Source organism: Rhinolophus hipposideros (assembly GCF_964194185.1).
Source record: "Rhinolophus hipposideros genome assembly, chromosome: 7".
NCBI classification, from domain to species: domain Eukaryota; kingdom Metazoa; phylum Chordata; class Mammalia; order Chiroptera; family Rhinolophidae; genus Rhinolophus; species Rhinolophus hipposideros.
In genome coordinates this window covers 91,889,563-91,910,137 of record NC_138053.1, presented here as the reverse complement: position 1 = coordinate 91,910,137, position 20,575 = coordinate 91,889,563, and the positions used below count along the sequence as shown (strand labels likewise).

Below are 20,575 nucleotides of genomic sequence, written 5' to 3'. Positions count from 1 at the left end.
CCAAACCCAACTCCACATGTTTGTGTCCGTAAACTGTGTATGAACCACACACATTTCACTTTGGCTCAAGGTTGATAACCCCCCACTACATGAAAGACCTCACCCTCATGGGTAAAATGGAGAGAAAAGTCCAAACTTTAAAGGTATCTGTGAAGATTAAATTGGGTGCAATCTTGAGATAATAACACTAAGTCAACCAGCACTTGAATTAAAATGGCAAGGCCAAGGCTTTCACCCTGGACATCAAACTTCAGGTAAAACAAAGCATTTTAATGATTATTTTTTTAATTGCACATATGTTTAAGCTCCTTCCGTCCTTAGAAAGCTGGGCCCACGTGGCAGTTGCCTCATGAGGACCCAGGCTCTCCCCACTGACAACTCAGGCAGCCAACAGTGGACGGAGGATGGAGCCTTCAGGTCCAGGAGCCCCTTTCCGGCTGAGCAGGGACACCCTTTCCCCAACCTTCAGGAGGGCATCAGAGGACATTTTGCTCCGTTTGTCCTGTTTGTAATGTTAGCTATGAATGTGCTAATCATCATTTGCTGACTGTACTTAGGTCGCATGGTCACAAAAGCCCTAGGAAGCAGACATTATTATCGCCACACAAGGAAATCGAAACTATCAACCATTAACAATTTTTCCAAGGGGCAGAATTAGAAACCAAGCTCTGATGTGTGTGCAGGGCCAAGCCTGGACATGAGGTGTCCCAGACAGCTAAGAATCTTGCACCCATTCAAATTATTCCATAAACATTTCTTCTTTAAATCCACTCAAGAGTTATGGAGGGCACACAGTGGGGAGAACCCATATACATTGCATGCCTTACAGAAGGAGTTGTGGGTGGAAACTGGAGTTAACTAGCACCATTTTCTGAATTACACTGGTGACATTTTAGTGCCAGGATGGACTGTTGCCCAGCTGGCATGCCCTGTGTCCAGCTCTCCCACTGCACTCCTGTGTCTCAGCAAATGGTAACCCCTCCCCCACCCCACTGTCAACACCTAAAAGTGCATAGAATGTGGGTTCCCTGATGGGGCAGCCAGTAGGCTAGCCTCCATGCTTCTCCCACTCCTTGCCACTTCCACTGAACAACTCACTGTTATCCTGTTATCCTGTACACTATGTTATCCTGTACACGCCAGGCCCACATACGATGCCTTTGCACAGTGAAGCGTGTAGGTCCAGGAACAGGTTCTGCAGGCAAAAAATAGTTCTTTGTTTAAAAAAAAAGAAAAGTTTTTCTAGGTTGACATAATTAGCCTTGTTGCAGGTCTGAATCTGAAAAGGGGGAAAAGATCTGTTTTAATGACGGTCTGTGGCATATTTTTGAATAAATATATTTCTATTTGTTTGATTCGGGTGTTTTGTTCTTTCCTATAAATGTATGCACATAGCATGTAAGAAACATAGTGGAAGAGAGGAGAATACAGATTAAAATCCCCACTGGAGATAACTGTAAATAATGTGGAGTCTGTGAGTTGCAGTTGAAACGCTTTCTCTTAGGTGACCACACTAAAAACTTCTGGGACTGATTTCGCTTTGGCTCTCAATACCAGTATCAATCTCAAGTCCCCAGAGAATTCATCACCTGAGGAACCTAGTGCTAACAAGCCCAAGGACGTAGGTTTGCTCATCTTAGGCCAGTTGGCTCCTCTGTTCCATTTTCCCCAACTATGGATGAATCAGGGCACATCCAGGAGCAGAAGGGAAAATTACTCAAAGTGTATGCCGAGCTGAAAGGCCTGATTAGCAGCACAATATGTATTTTTTTCTTTTTTTTTAAGGAGAATACCCAAAGGGCTGGTTTAGCTCACCTATCTAATATATATATATACATATACATATATACATATATATATATATATTAGCCCCATATATATATGACCTAGGAGCTTATATAGGACCTAGGAGCTTATATAGGACCTAGGAGCTTTATAATCTGATCCTGCTTATCCCTTATATATAAATCTGATCCTGCTTATCACCTGAGCAGCAAAATACATGTCAACTGAATTTCACCATTCCTATAAGAGTATCAGCCCCATAGAAGTGAGGTTTCCTATTTGGACTTTTGCAGTATCTCCAGTCCGCAGAACAGTACGTAGTAGAGCCTCCATTGATAGCTAAGCAGTGGTAAATTAACCAAATGACTCATCTACAAGTCACTCAGGTAATCAAAGGCTGGCACAATTTATTCAGCTCACTGTGAGTCTATGATGGCAGTCTCTGAATTCAGTCAGTAAGCTCCTAGGTCTTCCACGGCGTTCTAACTCCAGGGTAAACCACTGCACAGAATTCTACCATTGGTACGGAGGATAACTCTCTCTCTCAAATCACAGCACATACAGTTGACCTCGCATAGCTTACTCCCATTTAAATGTGCTGAGTTATGGAAACCGAGAAGAACAGCAGTTCTACTCATGGGCATTTAGAACCATATCTACAAAGTTAACCCAATTTCCTTGTCTTCCAACAAAGACAAACATCCCTCTTTGTCTCCCAGCATTTTCCTTTCAACCCACAGGGCCTGTTTCCTCACTGGGAGAGGCTTCTTTGTGATGCTTCCTGGACCCTCCGAACCTGGTCTTTCATTGGCTGGGAGACCACAATTTAGCAACTCTCTGCTCCCAACTGTGCTGTTTCCATCTTGCCTTTGCTTCCTCCCGTTTCATTTCATGTCTCCAGGTGAAGGGCCACAGCTGCAAAAGAAGCACTGTACCTCCTTCCCACCTCAAGAGCACTTCAGCAAAGTGGTTTCTGGAACGGAAAGACACTCCAGACTGGCTAATCCACTCACAGCAGGTGCTACAGTGAAGCCCTCCCTTCTGTCACAAGAGCCGCACTTCCTCTCCATTGCAAAGAAAGAGCACTTAAGCGGAGAAGGTCCTGTCAGTTTCCTGGTGTCCTAAAGAGTAAGCTCTGGGATCTTGTCTATTTTTGCTGTAGTTTCCAGGGCCCCTAAGTCACCCCCATTTACTAACTCCCTTACCTGTCATTCTTTCCAAGCAAATAAAGATCCCCTCTCTACCTTTTACTACATGTGGATTTTTCACCCAAGCCGACCCAAAATTTCCTGTAGGGGTAGGCCCATCACCACAACCACCTCTGCCCCCAACATTCCATCATCCAAATTTTAACCTAGAGTTTGTTTTCTGCACACCAAGTTCCTAGACCTGCTCGAGACAGTGGATCTTCACGGGGCCATATATTCTATCTTCCCTCCAACCCCACAGTGGTTTTACTCTAAAATCATATTTTACTAGATTCTTACAGAATTCCAAGAGCCCCCTTTGGCAGCAGGGACCATGTAATTCAATTTCACCCACATGCTAAAAAATATATGCATCACCATTCACATTATATATGACACAAGGGTGAAATTTCCAAACTTCCCTCATCCATCACAATAAACCAGTGCTTAAAGCTGGCTGCTCATTAGAACCTCTTGTGTGCTTTAAAGGCCTGATGTCTGCGGCTCCCACTCCCAAGAAATCCTGACTTCCCTTGTCCAGAATGGGGCCATGGCAGTGCTATTTCTCAAAAGCTCCTCTGGCAATTCCAATGTGCAACCCAGCCTGAGAACACTGCTCCGGAGAAAATCACTGTACAAATTGTTCATCACTGGTTAGTACTGCCAGGTTCTCACTTAAGGGAGGAACTTAAGAAAGTCCAAGGACATAAATTTTTGGTCCCTCTTTTTTTCTTTTTCCTCATTAATGGAGTTGTGCAAACCTTGGTAGGAAAAACAACTTTGAACTCCAACCTCCACAAGCTCCGGAAGTGTTCTTCCCCACCATGTCATAGATCACAGCGCCTGGCCCCAAACAGGCACTCGGCAGCTGTTTGTGGAATGGGTGAATTTTACACTTAGAGGCACATTCTCCCAGGGTCTGACAATGGTGTGATTGCCATATGGGCATCTTGGGCTTTGACTCATTCAGGATCAAGGGTACTCACTTAGGCAACACTTCAAATTTACACAAGTCAACGCCTTCTGTATTTTGTACGTGTCTACTCCCCACTCCCCAACTACACCCTCGAGCTTCCTGACACTCCAAGGAAACTCTTTTGACCTCGTGTATGTGAAATGTGTTCACTGGACCAAACACATCTGGGCCTGATTAACAGACGATGCTGAAACCGGTTTGGCTATTTTGCCAGAGAATAGCAAAACTGACATCCTTCCAGCTTGCAAAAGATATCTGAGAGCAAAGGTTCTTTTCTGTCTTGGCTCCTCCTGTGCCGCCCAAGGAACAATGGCCGCCCCCCTGCAGAGTTTCTGAGCAGGGGAAGGAATTGTGGCTCCCCAGAGGAGCAGCCCTCTCTCTCCCCCACAGGGGAGAGTCACTGTTTAGAGAAACCTAGCAATCTGAAATCTGATGACAAACACGCCCTCGCTTCAAAACATAGAGTGCAAAGCATGACCATACACGTCTGTGCAACAGGGAGCCAACTCGCCTCCATTTTAAAGCCAACTTGCAATGGGATGAATGTAAGTCAAGACGACTGTCGTAAATCTTTCCCTTTTTGCCCCCCTCAAAGTCAACAGAGTCAATGAGCAAAATTACATATTTCAGTTTCATGTTAGGGGAGGAAAGAAAAATAGAATCTGTAAGTGTGGAGTTCATGTCCATTGTACACCTGTAAGTTGGTACTACACATTCTTCATCTATGAGAAAAGCAGAAAGCAGGCAGACATCATATCTGGGACACATTTCTGCAAATAAGTCAGTAAATATACACAAAATAAGTTCAAGTTTTTTCATCGAAAAGCATCTGTGTGTATTACAAAACAAAAGGGATATATGGCTTGACTTTTCTAAACCCACAGGGCTTATGGCACATTTGGTTGTTATTTGCATGTATATTCTGGATAAAGTCAATTATTTTATTATAATAACCTAATTATAATATAGCATCATTACAGTAAGAGTTCCAGACCAAGGTTAAATATAGAGAGATTTATAGTTTTTAAGTTAAGTAGTTTTGGAATCTTTGTCATTGATCATTTTAGGTCACCACGTTATAATTTAATACTTTGTCATATCAGTGCATTAAATAGAATATGCAGTCATTATTTACATAATATACTGAAACATTAAAGTAATTCTGTGAATATCATACTTCGGTGCAGTGAACAGAAAGGCATCCTAAATATATAAATGAAACCTCAAAAAAAACTTAACAGTTTCCCAGAAAGGTAGCTTGCACCAAGGAAGAAATGAATTCATTAATTATACTCATAATTTTATCATTGATTTTTAATATTTTAGACTTGGTCGTAAAGTACAGGAAAATTTTTAGGTATATCAAAAGTTTAATTCATTCAATTAATTGCACAGGCATAAATGAAGAAGTATTAGTACCAGGTTCTGTGTTAAGGGGAGACTACTTAAAAATTTAGAGAACAACATCGTTGTCCTGCAGGAACTCACAAGCTAGTGAGGTAAAGAGACACAGGGACAAACGTCACTTCACTACAGAGATCTGACGAGGACTCTAGCAGACACAAAAGTGAGATGCCGAGAGGGCACAGGGAAGGGAGCCGTCACCTCTTCAAAGTGTCAGGAAGGCTTCACAAAAGACAGAAAAATAAACAATCCAATCCAAAAAATGGGCAGAGGACCTGAAGAGACATCTCTCCAAAAAATACATACAGATTGCCAATGGAAACACAAAAAGATGCTCAACTTCACTAGCTATTAGGGAAATGCAAATGAAAACCACAATGAGATACCACCTCACACCTATCAGATGGCTATTATCAACAAGACAAGTAATAACAAGTGTTGGAGAGGTTGTAGGGAAAAGGGAAATCTCGTGCAGTGTTGGTGGCTCTACAATTGGTATAGTTGCTGTGGAAAACAGCATGGAGGTTCCTCAAAATACTAAAAATAGAGTAATCATATGACTCAGCAATTCCAGTCCTGGGTATTTACCCAAAGAAATCCAAAGAACTGATTCAAAAAGATATGTGCACCCCTATGTTCATTATTTACAATAGCCAATACCTGGAAGCACTCTAGGTATCCACCGATAGATGAATGAATAAAGAAGAGGTGGCATACACAATGGAATATTACTAAGCAATAAAAAAGAATGAAATCCTGCCATTTGTAACAACATGGATGTCCCTAGAGAGTATTATGCTAAGTGAAATAAGAGAAAGACAACACTGCATGATTTCATTTATATGTGGAATTTTTTTAAAAATCAAAACAAACAAAAACAGACTCATAGAAACAAAGAACAAACTGATGGTTGCCAGAAGGAAGGAGAGTGGAGGGTGGAAAAGGTGAAGAGGTATATAGTCACTCATAGTGTGATGACTCTGCAGGGTGGCAGATGGTTCCTGGGCTTAGTATGGTGAGTACATCATGAGATATACAAAGGTCAAATTACTATGTTGTACACCTGGAACTAAGTTTTTATTAGTTTCAGGTGTACAAAGCAATGTACTACTTAGACGTTTACATCCCTCACAAAGTGATAAACCCCCCCCCAAGTCTACTACCCCTCTGACATCGTATATAGCTGTTACAATACCATTGACTATATTTCCTATGCTGTACTTTACATCCCGTGACTATATATATAACACATGTAATATATATACACTCATATATGTGTGTGTGTGTATATATATTTAATTATAGTTGACATTCAATATTATTCTCCTTCAGCTTCAGGTGTGTAGCACATGGTCAGGCATCTATACAATCTATGAAGTGATACCCCTGATAAGTCTAGTACCCATCTGACTTACATAATCTTTACAACATTATTGATTATATTCCCCATACTGTATTTCATATCCCTGTGATTATATTGCGACTATTAATTTGTACTTCCTAATCTCTTCACCTTCTCCCCCATCCCCTCCCCCTCCCATCTAGCAACCATCAGTTTTTTCTCTATGTCTCTGAGTCTATTTCTGTTTAGTTTGTTCATTTATTCTGTTCTTTAGATTCCACATATGAGATCATATGGTATTTGCCTTTCTCTGTCTGGCTTATTCCACTTAGCATAATATCGTCTAAGTCCATCCATGTTGTTGCAAATGGTAAGATTTCATTCTTTTTTATGGCTGAGTAATAATCCATTGTATAAATGTACCACAGTTTCTTTATCCAATCGTCTATGGATGGGCATTTCTGTTGTTCACATACCTTGGCTATTGCAAATAGGGCTGCAATAAATATAGGGTGCATATATTTTTTTGAATTAGTGTTTTGGATTTCTTTGGATAAATACCCAGGAATGGAATTGCTGGGTCATAAGGTAGTTCCATTTTCAATTCTCTGAGGAACCTCCATACTGTTTCCCCACAGTGGCTGCACCCACTTGCAGTCTCACCAACAGTGCACAAGGATTCCCTTTCTTCCACATCCTCTCCAGCACTTGTTGTTTATTGATTTATTGATAACGGACATTCTGACCAGAGTGAGGTGGTATCCCATTATAGTTTTTACCTGAAATTAATATTGTATACCTACTATACTTTAATTTAAAAAAAACACAAATGAGTAAGTGCCTGCAAGCAACAGCGTTTAGGAGCTTGGCTGGAAGACACTGACTTTGGGAAGCATCAGAACCATGGAGCTCAGGGTAGTGGAGGGTGGCTGGTGTCACAGTATTTAAAAAGTGCAGAGACAGCATTTCTGTTTTGCGGTGAAAGAGTAGGCTGCTAGGCTAGACGGAATCATCTGGACAGTTGGGGATGCATAAAAAATACAGTGATTAGGCCCTGAGGAAGCAGGGGTTAATGTTGAAAACTGAAGCCCAGGGAAATTTCCATTTTCTTCTGACATTAGGTAATTGGCAGTGGAAGAGGGTTCCAAATCCCTCTCTATACCTGCATAATAAAACTGCTGACTGACCCTGTGCTAGAGAAGCTTCAATGTGATTCCAAACGTCCATCCTTGCATCTCCCGGCCTGTGCATTTCCTCATTTCCAAGTGGGGTATTCATAGACTCTAGAAAACTCGCAGCACAGAATCTGCCTTTAATGATCTCCCATCACCAACAAAAGCTTACAGATCTCAAAGACTGGAAAGCACCCAGAATGTGTTTTCCCTCAGACAAGCATCACCCCAAAAGATGCAGTGTGTATTTCTACAACTAGTTATAGGTTAGGTGGCCATGTGCAGAAAAACCTAAGGATGCAAACCCTTTTTTTTATTTGAAATATCAACATGTTGCCTTATGCATTATCCAAAAATTAGTAGACAAAAATGTTTCCCACAATTTCATCAGTACATAACTTTGCACTTTTTAAAGGTAGTTTTCCACAAAGGTGTGAGAGATGATAATCTAAGACACACATGCAAGCTTATAGGCAACAGCTTCTTACCGTTAAAACACGGGTGACACTCTGCTTCCAGAGCTGTCTCCTACCAATCCTAAACATTCCGCCACAATCTGCTCAGTTTCTGGACTCTTCCAGAATGATCTTCTAACTCCTGGGAGACCTACTCAGCATCCAACAGGCTTGCAAATGAAAAGTCCTCTGGAGGACCTGAAGTTCTCTTTTACATTGCTAATTTGCATACACTGTTCACCAGATACAACAAATAAAAATTAAAAGTTCATCTAGGCCATTCAACTGTTCCTTCTAGAGTCTCTCCCGTGGAGACTCTCCCATTCCAAAGCTTTGTGTTGTTAGGGTAATACTGTTTATATGCTGTACAGTTTAAACATGCCTCATAATCATGTTTATCAACCTATCAAAGCATTTGAACCACTCAGTTGCGACACAACTTGTTCTGACATCCATTTAATTCTATACACTGCCCAACAATGAGCTTGGAGTCAATAGAGATAGTTGACTGATTTCTTTGAACAGTGAGAAACTTCAAACCGTATCAAAAGAGAATGCAGAGAAGCCACAGCTCTGAATAAATTGCTCAAGAAATTCAGTCTTACTTTGTCTAAACAACTTTGTGTGCACGATTAACTGCCAGCGTTGTGACTAATTGTGACTAATTGTCAGATCGGCTAATTGTGACCCAGAGGAGCCATTTTCTCCCCATGAAGAACAAGAAGCCTATTTCATATGCAAATAGCAAATGATGTCCATAAATTACTAGTGCTCACACAGTTGCACATACAAATAAACCAAGGTAATTTATTCTGTGTGACTAAACATCTTGATTATCCTTACTGTGAAGACGTGACAGGAAATCACAGCCAATGTGATTTGAGAGCTCTAGCTATGTATGATTTCTCTCATCAAGATGAATTAAAGGCAGGACATTTAAGGTTGGGTTGTTCAATCCAGGATTTAGTCCTTAGAATTCAAGGTTCAGGAACTCAAATCCAATGAGTTCATCCAAAGATAATCAGGAAGTAGGGAGCTCATACTGCCAAAATCCTGCTCATCAACCTCACTAGAGGCTGACTTGAAAGCTGGGCTGCTAATTTCGTACTGACACCCACTGCTAATTTGGTATCTGAACTTGGGAGATTCCTCTGATCAACAGCCAACATTAGGACACAACCTTCATATGCAGGGGTCACAAAAACACAATGTTTAGACCTGACTACAGTAACTCCTCACTTAATATCATCAGTAGGTTCTGTAACTTTAAGCAAAACAACATATAACAAGACCAATTTTACCCTAGGCTCATTGATGTAAACAAGAGTTAAATACCTATGGCATCTCATCAATGTTATAACACAAAGTTATCCAACGGCCTGCTGTGTTACTTGGTAAGCAAAGAACTAGAGCACAGGAAGTTAGATTTTGTTTTTGGGATATTTAAGTCAGCCTCTGGGTATGGGTAAGCAGCTGTTTTCTGTCCTGATTATAAATGAAGACAGGTATTGATGCTAGAAGTCATTCTCCTATGTAGTGTTGAAAGGTCACCAGCAAATCGCAGAATTTTCTCATCACCCTTGCTCAGCATCTCAGTATCAGTCCCCAAAATCTTCTGTCAACACACGATCTCAGGACAGAGGTTCCAATTCATTATATCACTGTCTATCTTTCATTAGTTACATTTAAATCAGGTGCTTCCCTGATGGCATTTGAAGCACCATCCTCATTTCATCAGCAGCCCATTGACAGCATTTATCTCTTGGGGAGAGCTGCTTTCTGGGAAGATTTCCACAGATGGCTGATAGCATTCACTTGGTGTTTGGCAGGTGTAACCGTGGCTCTCTCGAGGCTTCCCAGTAAACTGCAAAGTCTTCCAACCGCTGTGGCCGAATGTCAACCCTCCATGGCTAAGTATAGGCAGTAGGTGTCTTAAAGGATCCCCTTGAGGGTCCCAGACCTGAAGGAGGCTCCCTGAGAATGCTGGTTAAACAGCACCAACAAGCCTACACCCTCATCTGACCACCTGCCCCCTAAATGCCTACCTGAAATAAAACTGATTTCTGGTCACTGGAGAAGAGTTATCAAACATTGTTCAGTGGGAAACTCAGGAGGGATTTCCCAGCAATAGTTTCCATCAAGCACCAGCTTCAGCTGATGAGACTCGTCCTTTAGGAACTCTTAAGCAAGGAGCTCTCCAGCCCTACCTATTGGACAGTGTGCCCTTCCAGGCCGAGAATACCGTGTTTCCCCGAAAATAAGATAGAATCAGAAAATAAGCCCCAGCACGATTTTTCAGGGTGCTCGTAATATAAAATAAGCCCTACCACATTTCCCTGAAAATAAGACTGGGTCTTATATTAATTTTTGCTCCAAAAAACGCATTAGGGCTTATTTTGTATTATGAGCATCCTGAAAAATCATGCTATGTCTTATTTTCCAGTTAGGTCTTATTTTCAGGGAAACACGGTAGTGACCATACACAAATCTTAGGTCAGCTATAGCGAGAAAACAAGAGTGGACAATGAGCATTCTGTAGACAGGAGACTTCATCCAGAAATCCACGTACCTTCAAGCAAAGTTTAAAGTTCCACTTTCATTAATTCATTCATTCATTCATTCAACAAATGTTTCTGAGTTCCTTTTATGGGGCCAGGCACAGTATTACATACTAAACACAGAGCAGCTAATTAAAATACACACTTAATCAAACATTAAAAAATGAATTATAAGATACAGAGAACTGACTCTGGGTGAACACACAAAGCAATATATAGATGATATATTATAGAAATGCAGACTTGAAATCTGTATAATTTTACTAAGCAATGTCAGCCCAATAAATTCATTAAAGATTAAAAATGCATTATTTTTGTAGCACTCAAAGCGAAAAAAATAAAATACTGCCAATGAAACTTAAATATAATGTCCATTTTAAAATGTATTCTGAATTCGCAGATGTTAAAATGTGAAAAATGTCCATCTCAGAATCAAAGAAAAACCGTCATTCCTTCACTGAAGGAAGATATTAAATAGATAAAAAATAAATAAATACATAATTATTAATAAAATACAATTACAAATTGTGGAAAGTGCTGTAGAAAAAATAAATAGGATGCAGGCTTCACTTGAATATGTGTTCTGAATTATTGCCATTTTTTGCTTATATTCCAAAGTGTAAAATTTCCTCAACTTACCCCTAAACTATGGAGAGTCACCTAGTTTCGGCTTTGCAGCCCTGTATGTACAAACTATGCCACGTGGCGCCATAGAAAAGGACAAGCGTTGGGGTCAGACAGACCTGGATTTAGATCCCACCTCCGTCCTCTTCTAGCTGTGTGATGTGAGAGCTCTTGTTTCCTAAGTTAGAAATAAACCCACTAACATTTGTGATGATTTAAATCTATATTGAATTCCTGGAACCTCACAGGCACCTAATAAATGAAAAATACAACTACCTTCTTTTAGTTGCAAAAATGTTCTGACTACAGCTAGTGACAACATAAAATGCGGACGGGAGGTTCAGTTGGTTGGAGTATGAGCTCTGGGCAACAGGGGCTGCTGGTTCAATTCCCATATGGGCCAGCGAGCTGCGCCCTTCTCAACTAAAATGAAATTAATGAGCTGCCGCTCAGCTCCCAGGTGGCCAGATGGCTCAGTTGGTTGGAGTGTGGGCTCTCAACCACAAGGTTGCCAGTTTGACTCTTCGACTCCTGCAAGGGATGGTGGGCTAGGCCCCCTGAAACTAACAACGGCAACTGGACCTGGAGCTGAGCTACGCCCTTTACATCTAAGATTCAAAGGACAACAACTTGACTTAGAAAAGTCCTGGAAGTACACACTATTCTTTAATAAAATCCTGTTCCCCTTCCCCACTAAAATCTTTTTTAAAAAAATGTAAGGGACAAATTTCAAAGTCACTTAACGTAACCCACAGAGTCTAGTCTAGAGCTGCTTGGAAAGTTTGCTCTAGATTTCTGAGTATGTTCCAAGGGAAAGGGTGAACCCAAGGCTTACCAGTTACCATCTGTACAGCCTTCATAGATTTCCATCTCTAAGAATGTCTTACTGAGGCCCAGCAGAACCAAAGGCATTCATCCATTTAATGGCCATGTAAACAGTGACATGGGGTGGGAGAGGGACAGCATATGACAAGTAAGTTCAGCAGGGTGAGAAAGAAATCCTGTTTCATCCATTCTGAGTTGCACATTCTTTTTTGTTTTTACCATATTGAAATTGGGTGAATCTGATATTCCACATGCCCTTATAGCTGCTGTTGGTCGGCAACAATCATGACATAGTTTTCATTGCCAGAGTTTGTGCAGACTCAGCTGTCATCCCAGGTGGCATGACAGGGCCACTGTAGCACCTTGATAGGTCAACAAGCCATTGAAGGTCCATTTGAGGACGGAATGTGTGTCCTACCGTGTTTCCCCGAAAATAAGACCTAGCCGGACAATCAGCTCTAACGCGTCTTTTCGAGCAATAATTAATATAAGACCCGGTATTACATATTATATTATATATTATATTAATTATATTATATTATATTAATTATGTCATATCATATCATATCATATTATTATGAGACCCAGTCTTATTTTACTATAAGCTTTACTTTGGAGCAAAAAATAGTAAAATAAGACTGGGTCTTATATTAATTTTTGCTCCAAAAGACGCATTAGAGCTGACTGTCCAGCTAGGTCTTATTTTCAGGGAAACACAGTAGTTGTCTTCTGAAAATCTTCCACTGACACCTTCTGGGAAGATCAGGAAAACACCAGCATCACAATTTATAGAATGGGTAACAGTGAATTGAAAGAAAATTCCAGAAGAATCAGACCCTGAATGTGAGGAAGTTTTAGAAATTTCTTACCCTATTCATATGGATGCACAAGGGTTATATTTTTTTTAACTCTATGTTTAAGTGGGTCTAAAAGAGCTTTTCCAATTAAAATAAAATTCAAAGAAAGCAATGCATCCTAGTTTAATTGGCAGCTGTTTTTCTGTCTTGGTGTTGGAAACAGTAATGTGTCTTTTATCTGATGATGGCTTAGATCAGATGAAATACAGTTTTAAGATAGCTAATGATCAAAGAGAACTTCTTAGAGAAGGTAAGGTTCAAGTTAAACCTTGAAGGAGGGTAAGATTCAAACAGGAAAAGGTAGAGCATAACATGGGGCAGATATCATGAGCAAAGCATGGAGGCTGGAATTCAAAAGACAGTCTGTCTTGTGCTGCAGTTGTGATGTACTATGATGATTAATCTCTGAAAGGTATGTGGAAGCTGAACTGTGGGTGTCTGCCTTAGGTAGCTGGACCTTACAAGACAGCAGGAAGAGATAATAAATTGATGAAAGCCATATTTAGGAAAATTATGCTGATCCTTGTAAGTATGAAGGACTGGAGTGGAGAGACACTGAAGTCAGCATTCTCAGCTTGAGAAAATAAAGGATTTGACAGAGGGGTGGAAGCAGGGCCCACCCAACCCATCAAACAAATAAGCTAAATAAAGAAGTAAATCCTTTTGTCCCATCCGACGTTTTGTTACCCATAAGCTACTCCTAGATGGCAAATCCTAGTTTGAAGAAGAAAGGGAAGGAACAGATTGATGGAGCTTGACAATGGAAGAGAGTACAGTTGTCAAAGATGATTCCATTTTGTCAAGCTTGTCTAAAGTGTAATCTCATGATAACTCAAACAGGAATGTGGTACTCTAAAGAAAGTACATTTTGCAAAGTAGATGACTAAAGAAATGTAAGTAAAACTCTCATTCTTTACTTTTCCTACTGGTCTTTTCATCTTGACGTGAAGGTTAGTATATACAAGACCAAAAACATCCATTACCTTTTTCTTTATTCTATCATAATAAAAAAAATTCATAATAGCAAAACACCTCAGAATAAAAAGAATATACTGATTCAATAGTCATTTGAGCTGCTTCCCCTCAAAAAAAAAATGATTTTAAAAACTTCAAAAGAAGTGGTATGCATTGCTGGTTTTGCCACCATTTCCATGCATTAAAATTGGGCAGCACAAGCTAAAAATGACACATAAGTTTTCTGGAAACTCATCTGTCAAAATTCAAAAGAGAGAAAGGAGGAAAGGCAGGAGAAATCCAGAGGAGGATGAAGAAAGTTGATGAACTTAGAGTAAGTCATACACTAAACAGAACATCCAAGTTCAGCAGGTGTTAAATTGGAGAACGAGGATACTCCATGCCAAACGCACATTCCACAGCTTATTGCACGGTGTCTTTCAAGTGGAAAGTGTAAGAATGAGGAATGCTTGGCACTGGGAGAGGGGTATATCAAAGGAAAAAAGATCTCAGGAACATCCTTCTGGCATCTCTTCTTGTCCTCTCCCTGGGGACACTTCCACACTGTCCTGGCTTTTTGGTTGGGAAGCCACACTTCTGACCCTGACTCACATATACTGGTTGTGATGTGACTTTGATAAACCACCAGCCACCCTGGCTCCATTTTCCCCATGAACTACAAGAGGTAGGTGCCCAGGTGACCTCGCAGGTGCCTTCCAACTCTGGACAAAATGCATGGCCTAAGTAAGTGACCTTTGCCACTTAGCTCCCAAGGCCAACACGTGCTGACAGTAATTGCATTATCTTAACATGAATTCTCCATGGACAAACTTACAACATGGCATACGAGACACTGGAAAAATATGGTTGCACTGGAATCATCTAAAATGAGATTGACCACTTAACACTGCATCTCTGTGACATCCTTCATAATGTTGTTTTCCACGCAGGAATATTTTTCCATTCTGGATACCCACATCTTGAAGAAATGATGTCTCCTGGGCCAGGATATGTTCTTTATGTATGAAGCTATAGAGCTTCATAAGATTCTCTTCCCAAACCTAAACACAAAGCTCAGGGGCTCTGAATGAAGATAAGGAAATCAAATTGTAGATGCAAATCAAAGAATTCATGATAGTAAGTCCTCCGAGCATCCTGCTTTTGGGTCGGCTGCTGAGCACGGTTATAATTTTTCATGCTGAACCCTTACAGAGCATGTGGTCTAGCTTAGTTATCCTAGTTGCTCCTTATTTAGAACCAAAATTTTAACTTTACATCACACACACCATGTTTCCCTGAAAATAAGACCTAGCCAGACAATCAGCTCTAATGCGTCTTTTGGAGCAAAACTTAATATAAGACCCGGTTTTATTTTAATATAATATGAGACCAGGTATATAACATAACATAACATAACATAACATAACATAACATAACATAACATAACATAACATAATACCGGGTCTTATAGTAATTTTTGCTTTGAAAAATGCAATAGAGCTGATGGTCCAGCTAGGTCTTATTTTCAGGGAAACATGGCAACTGAGAAAAATAACACTTCTTTAATCAGAATTATGTTTGTAGTTATAATCTAAAGGATAATCAACAGCTTGGGGATGATGACTTTATGTCTTAATTACCTGTTCTTTCAGAAATTCAAGGTCCAAACAAATATATGATCAGTATTAACTGAACATGTGAAGAGGCCCCTGATTAATCACTTTGTGAAAGCAGCAGATGCAAATGATCTTTCCCTTTGTGTTTCCTCTTAGTTGCTACTATTCTACTTTACATGTGGGCATTTTAAGGCACCAAGGCATGATCATTTTTCCAAATATAAAGCAACACAAACTCCAACTCATATTCCTTCTTTTTTGGTTCTGGTTTCATTTATCCATTTCTTATTTAGGAAAAAAATCTATCTTCCTGTATAAATCATTGCCCATGCCAAGATCTGGTCTCTGGTACTGAAGACAGCAAAAAGCAGTGAGTTATGCTGAGAAAGCCCTCAGCCCACATCACCTGCCCCCTGCTGACTCCCCAACAGACACATACAAGCCTGCGCTACAACTACAACTTCGGAAATGAGGATCAGGGGCCCAGGTCTCCCCAGGGGATCATTTTGAGGGTTATCTGCTGTTATGACAGTTATGCTTGTTTTTGCTTAAAAGGGAAAAAAAAGCAGAAAGTTAGGTTCACCAGCAAATGTCAAAATTCTCACTTATCCCTGCATTTATTTCCTCTTTTGTTTTCTCTTGTGCTAAAATACCATGAAATGGTAAGCTCAAACTCTTATTCCTTTCTTTAAATATCTAAAGAGGAGAGTGAACCAAATGCCATTCTGTATAATGTTAGGAATTATTAGTTAATTTACTCAAGAGAATAGGGTCTCTAACGTTACCCCATCAGAAGCACGTCAATCAACCACCATGATAGAGAAACTTCCCAACTTATGATAGCTTAACTTTGCAAACCCCCATTTGTTATTATTTTTATCATATCTACAAACTCATGAAAATAACCAAGACATACTGATAAACACCAATGGTTAGTTAGCACTCACACTCATGCCAAGGGGTCTGGCAGTAAAATGAAATGCATTGATTTGTGAGGCAAAACAACTTTTGATCACAAGAATGTGAGCAGATACAGAAAATCCACGTATCTGAAACCAAGCAATAATTTCTGGTAAGAATGTTTTGTCTCTCTTTGAAAAGCTTAAGAGTAGACTTGGGGAGACATCAAAGGAAGATGTTTCCAGCCAGAACCAAAAATTGTTTGATCACCTCAGAAACAGAAGAGCTGGCAGAAGACCAGAGTTCAAGGGGAGGCCTTGCGTTTGGTGACCTTTAACCCCGACCAATAATAGCACTGCAGACTCCTACAGGTCAGGGATGGATGTGTCTGTGTCACATCTGTGTTTCTGGGTCTTAGCCCTGCTCATTAAATGAATGAAGTACAGTCCCATTTATAACCTCATCCAGGAGTTAATCAGGTCTTTAAACCCCAAACTACCTACAGTCACAATGAGTTACTCTGCTACCAACAAAGCAAAACTTATGTTGCCAAGGAAGACAAAAATAGCTCAATTTATTTACCTGTTGGTGTTTTCTATATTTCACCTTTCTTAAAGACCATAACATAACTTGTGATAAATGTCACGACCACCTATAGATTTCACAAAGCAGATCTCAAACACTGCTGTTTCTTTCAACAGCAAAAAATGTAAAATCATTTCAGAGAGCAAACATAAACTCCATTACCACATCTATAAAGAATACATTTGTTTCATTCCTAACAAAACTACATTATACAAATGCTATGCAAACCAAATGTTCTTTCAAAGCTTCCTTAAGGATCACTTTCAATGCTTAACTTTTTTTTTTTAATTTATTGGGGTGACAATTGTTAGTGAAATTACATAGATTTCAGGTGTACAATTCTGTAATACATCATCTATAAATCCCATTGTGTGTTCACCACCCAGACAATGCTTACCTTCTTACCAAAACTGGCATCACAACTTTCCTGACTGAAAAGTCAGGAAGACACTCAAAGGACAAAAAGACACCCAATTAACATTAACATATACATAACACTTCCTGTCGTAAGTACATTTTACAATTGCTTTATAATGAAATATCTAGTTCCTGCTCCTTAATGAATTGCCAGGTTCCTGATTTTCCATCATTATTAACTGCCACTAAAAACAGTTAACATTGAGCCTTGTATTCAAAGGTAAGCCCCAGCTAGATTCAAACATCCAAATGAAAAGGTATCATTAATTACATAAATCAACTTTCATTGATTGAAGTAAATTCTGCATTGGGAACATAAATGCGCCTAGATATGAAAAACAGAAAAGCCAGGATAAGGCAAGGAGTTTGAAAATGTAGCCCTTGCCTGTTGATTTAGTATTTGACATGAAATTAATCTAAACAATTACTGTCTTTGGATGGTTTTAACTTTAACTTTAAATATGATATCATCCAAAATGCAGGAAGTTTCCTGTTTAATAGGAAACAAAGATAGCAAAAAAAGACCCTTAGGATAAAAGCCAGTGATATAATTCCTTTCCTCGGTGGTAAGAAAATTAATTCCATATTTTAGGTGTGATTTAGGAAGTTCTTAAGGTTTTAAGAAAATGTTTTAGTATAAGTCATTAATCTCTCCCAAACAACCACCATTATATTTATTGAGCTTCTCTGACAGATTCAACACAATATTATTCAAGTATAAGATATAAAGAGGTTATAATCTAGGACAGGAGATAAAACTACAATTAGTCAACAATAAAGTACTGAATTATAAGACCCTATCAAGGTACATAGGAATCCAGGCTGCCACCATCATGAGTCACTGCGTGTGAAATATACCCTTAATATGCAATAAGGTTTTTAAAAAAAAGGAACTTTTCATTAAGCTCAGTTTTTTTAATTAGTCTCAATCACTTAAAGTCGGAGCAATACGACACCTAAAAATTAAAGGGAAAAAATAAAAAGCGAAAAAAGTCTATACTGTTTTCTTTTCACAATAGAAGAAAATGAAGAAAAATGTTCCTGAGGTAAGTGTTCTGAAAGTGAACTAGAGCAGACAAGGAGAAAATACTTTCTCTTTGCTTTTCCACTTTCTTCTTCCCCCTTTCCCAAAGCAAAGGGTTAACAGTTGAATCTGCTCTAACAGAAAATTCTAGAAGGAGGATAGTGCAGTCTTCCTGCTCCCAAGGAAACCAACATGCATTTGCATCACTGCCACTTCCTGAGTGAGAACCATCCCACCTTCTACACTGGTTCCTCCTCCTCTCATCTCTCTTAACCTCCCCATCTTCTTCAGTCTCCCTCTTTCTTATCTAAAGCCTGAAGGAAAATCATTCCCAATCAAATCTCACACATTCTCTTTCACATCACCACCAATTTTCTTGCCATACTGGGCATCATTTGGAAACAAAGTAGGATCGCACCATCAACATCAAGGCGAAGGCAGACCCAGGGAGCATTGCTTGGTGAGGGGGTTTCCCTGCCAAACAATGAGAGGAAGAAAATATGGTGGGCTCAATCGCTTATCACATAATAGTAACAAAGAATAGAAAAACAAACATTGAAGGGGTTAATTCATTGGTGTTGATCAATAGCAGAAAACCTATTGTTTTTCTAACCCTGAAAATACAGAGCTGAAAACATCAGTTTCCTAAAAGAAACTGAGGCAATACAATAGAAACTGTGCGCTGTAATACTAAAAGAGCTATAGTTGAAGGCAATTTTTCTCCAAACTGTTATCCTCATTAGGGAATTACATGTCCCTCTTTTATTTTATTTTTTTAAGAAAATTAATTAAATGGCAAACATTTTTGAGCCACAACAGTTTGTCCTGCAGAAAGTTTTTCAAGTGGTAAGCAGTTGATTTAGAGTTTATTTTCCCCTAATTAGTTCCAGTCAGCCTTTGTAGAGATTAAATCTCATTAAAATCAGTTCAAAACTCTTATTTAAATATTAAAATTTTCTTCTAAAATATATAAAAAAGGAAGACCTACAGGGCAGGAAAGGTCTTGGCCAAGAGTGTGCAACACTGAAGAAAGAAAAGAGCTTCAAGTTACGTCCTGCCCTCCCCTACAAACCACCTCCTTGTGCAAAAATACCACCCGTATCCACTCTTGTCAATGGGGATTACATGCTGACCTCTAAACATACTTCAGAATCTGTCTGAAACACACTTCCTCCTTCTGTGCCCAAGTCCTATTCGTGTGTCAAGAACCTGTTCCCATGTTCCTTCTTCCAGGAGCCCTTTCTGAATCTCAGGGTTTCCTTCTCTGAAATGCTGTTGCTCCTTCCTTGATTCTAATAGTTTTCATCCTGAATAATGATTACATTTTAGAAATACAATTTGTGCTAGCATTTTTTTTAAACAAGGCTTTTGAATATTGTGATTAGCACAGCATCTGACACATAATAGGTGCTCATTAAATATGTAGCAAGTGGCCAATTTTTAAATCACTTATGTTGTATACAGTAAAAAAACTATTATTTTTTTTGTTAAGTAATACCTCTCTTTTTTTAACCTTTTTGAAGGTGTCATTTTTCACACTGTTGTTCTCATTCTTACTGTTATCTTTTTACTTTGAGGCTAGAAGTAGTGAGAATGATGTCTAAGGGTTGCGGACAAGGAATCATTGATAAGCATAAAAGGCAAATTCTAGCCCCTTTTATAAGTCCGTGCCCCTAGTTAAATAGAGGATGTATACTTGTTTCTTCTGCATTTCTGCTTTCCTCTATTAGCCTAGACTGAAGCGTGAAGTTTACACCATGAGAAACTCTCACATTTTTTTCTTGCACTGAAATACACAAGCAGGTGCTCTTTTTTACTATCACTTTACTGAGTGATTATCAAATCGGACAGAATTGCAAACCATAATTTTGTGAACTGAATTATTCGTAAGAGT

The 20,575-nt window shown here is 39.4% G+C and overlaps 1 protein-coding gene across 2 annotated transcripts in view; it reads right to left on the bottom strand.

Annotated features, from left to right (window-relative positions):
* The window catches only part of DNAH5 (dynein axonemal heavy chain 5), a 241,550-nt gene that overhangs the window by 195,468 nt on the left and 25,507 nt on the right, over nt 1–20,575 (bottom strand). The window contains exon 1 of one of the 2 annotated variants that reach the window (XM_081054212.1): nt 8,355–8,648. The exons of the other annotated variant lie outside the window; for it this stretch is intronic. Within the exon in view, the coding sequence (XP_080910338.1) occupies nt 8,355–8,411 (57 nt within the window). The 5' untranslated portion in view covers nt 8,412–8,648. Of the gene's footprint in view, nt 1–8,354; nt 8,649–20,575 lie in introns of those variants that run through there. 2 annotated transcript variants of the gene reach the window in all.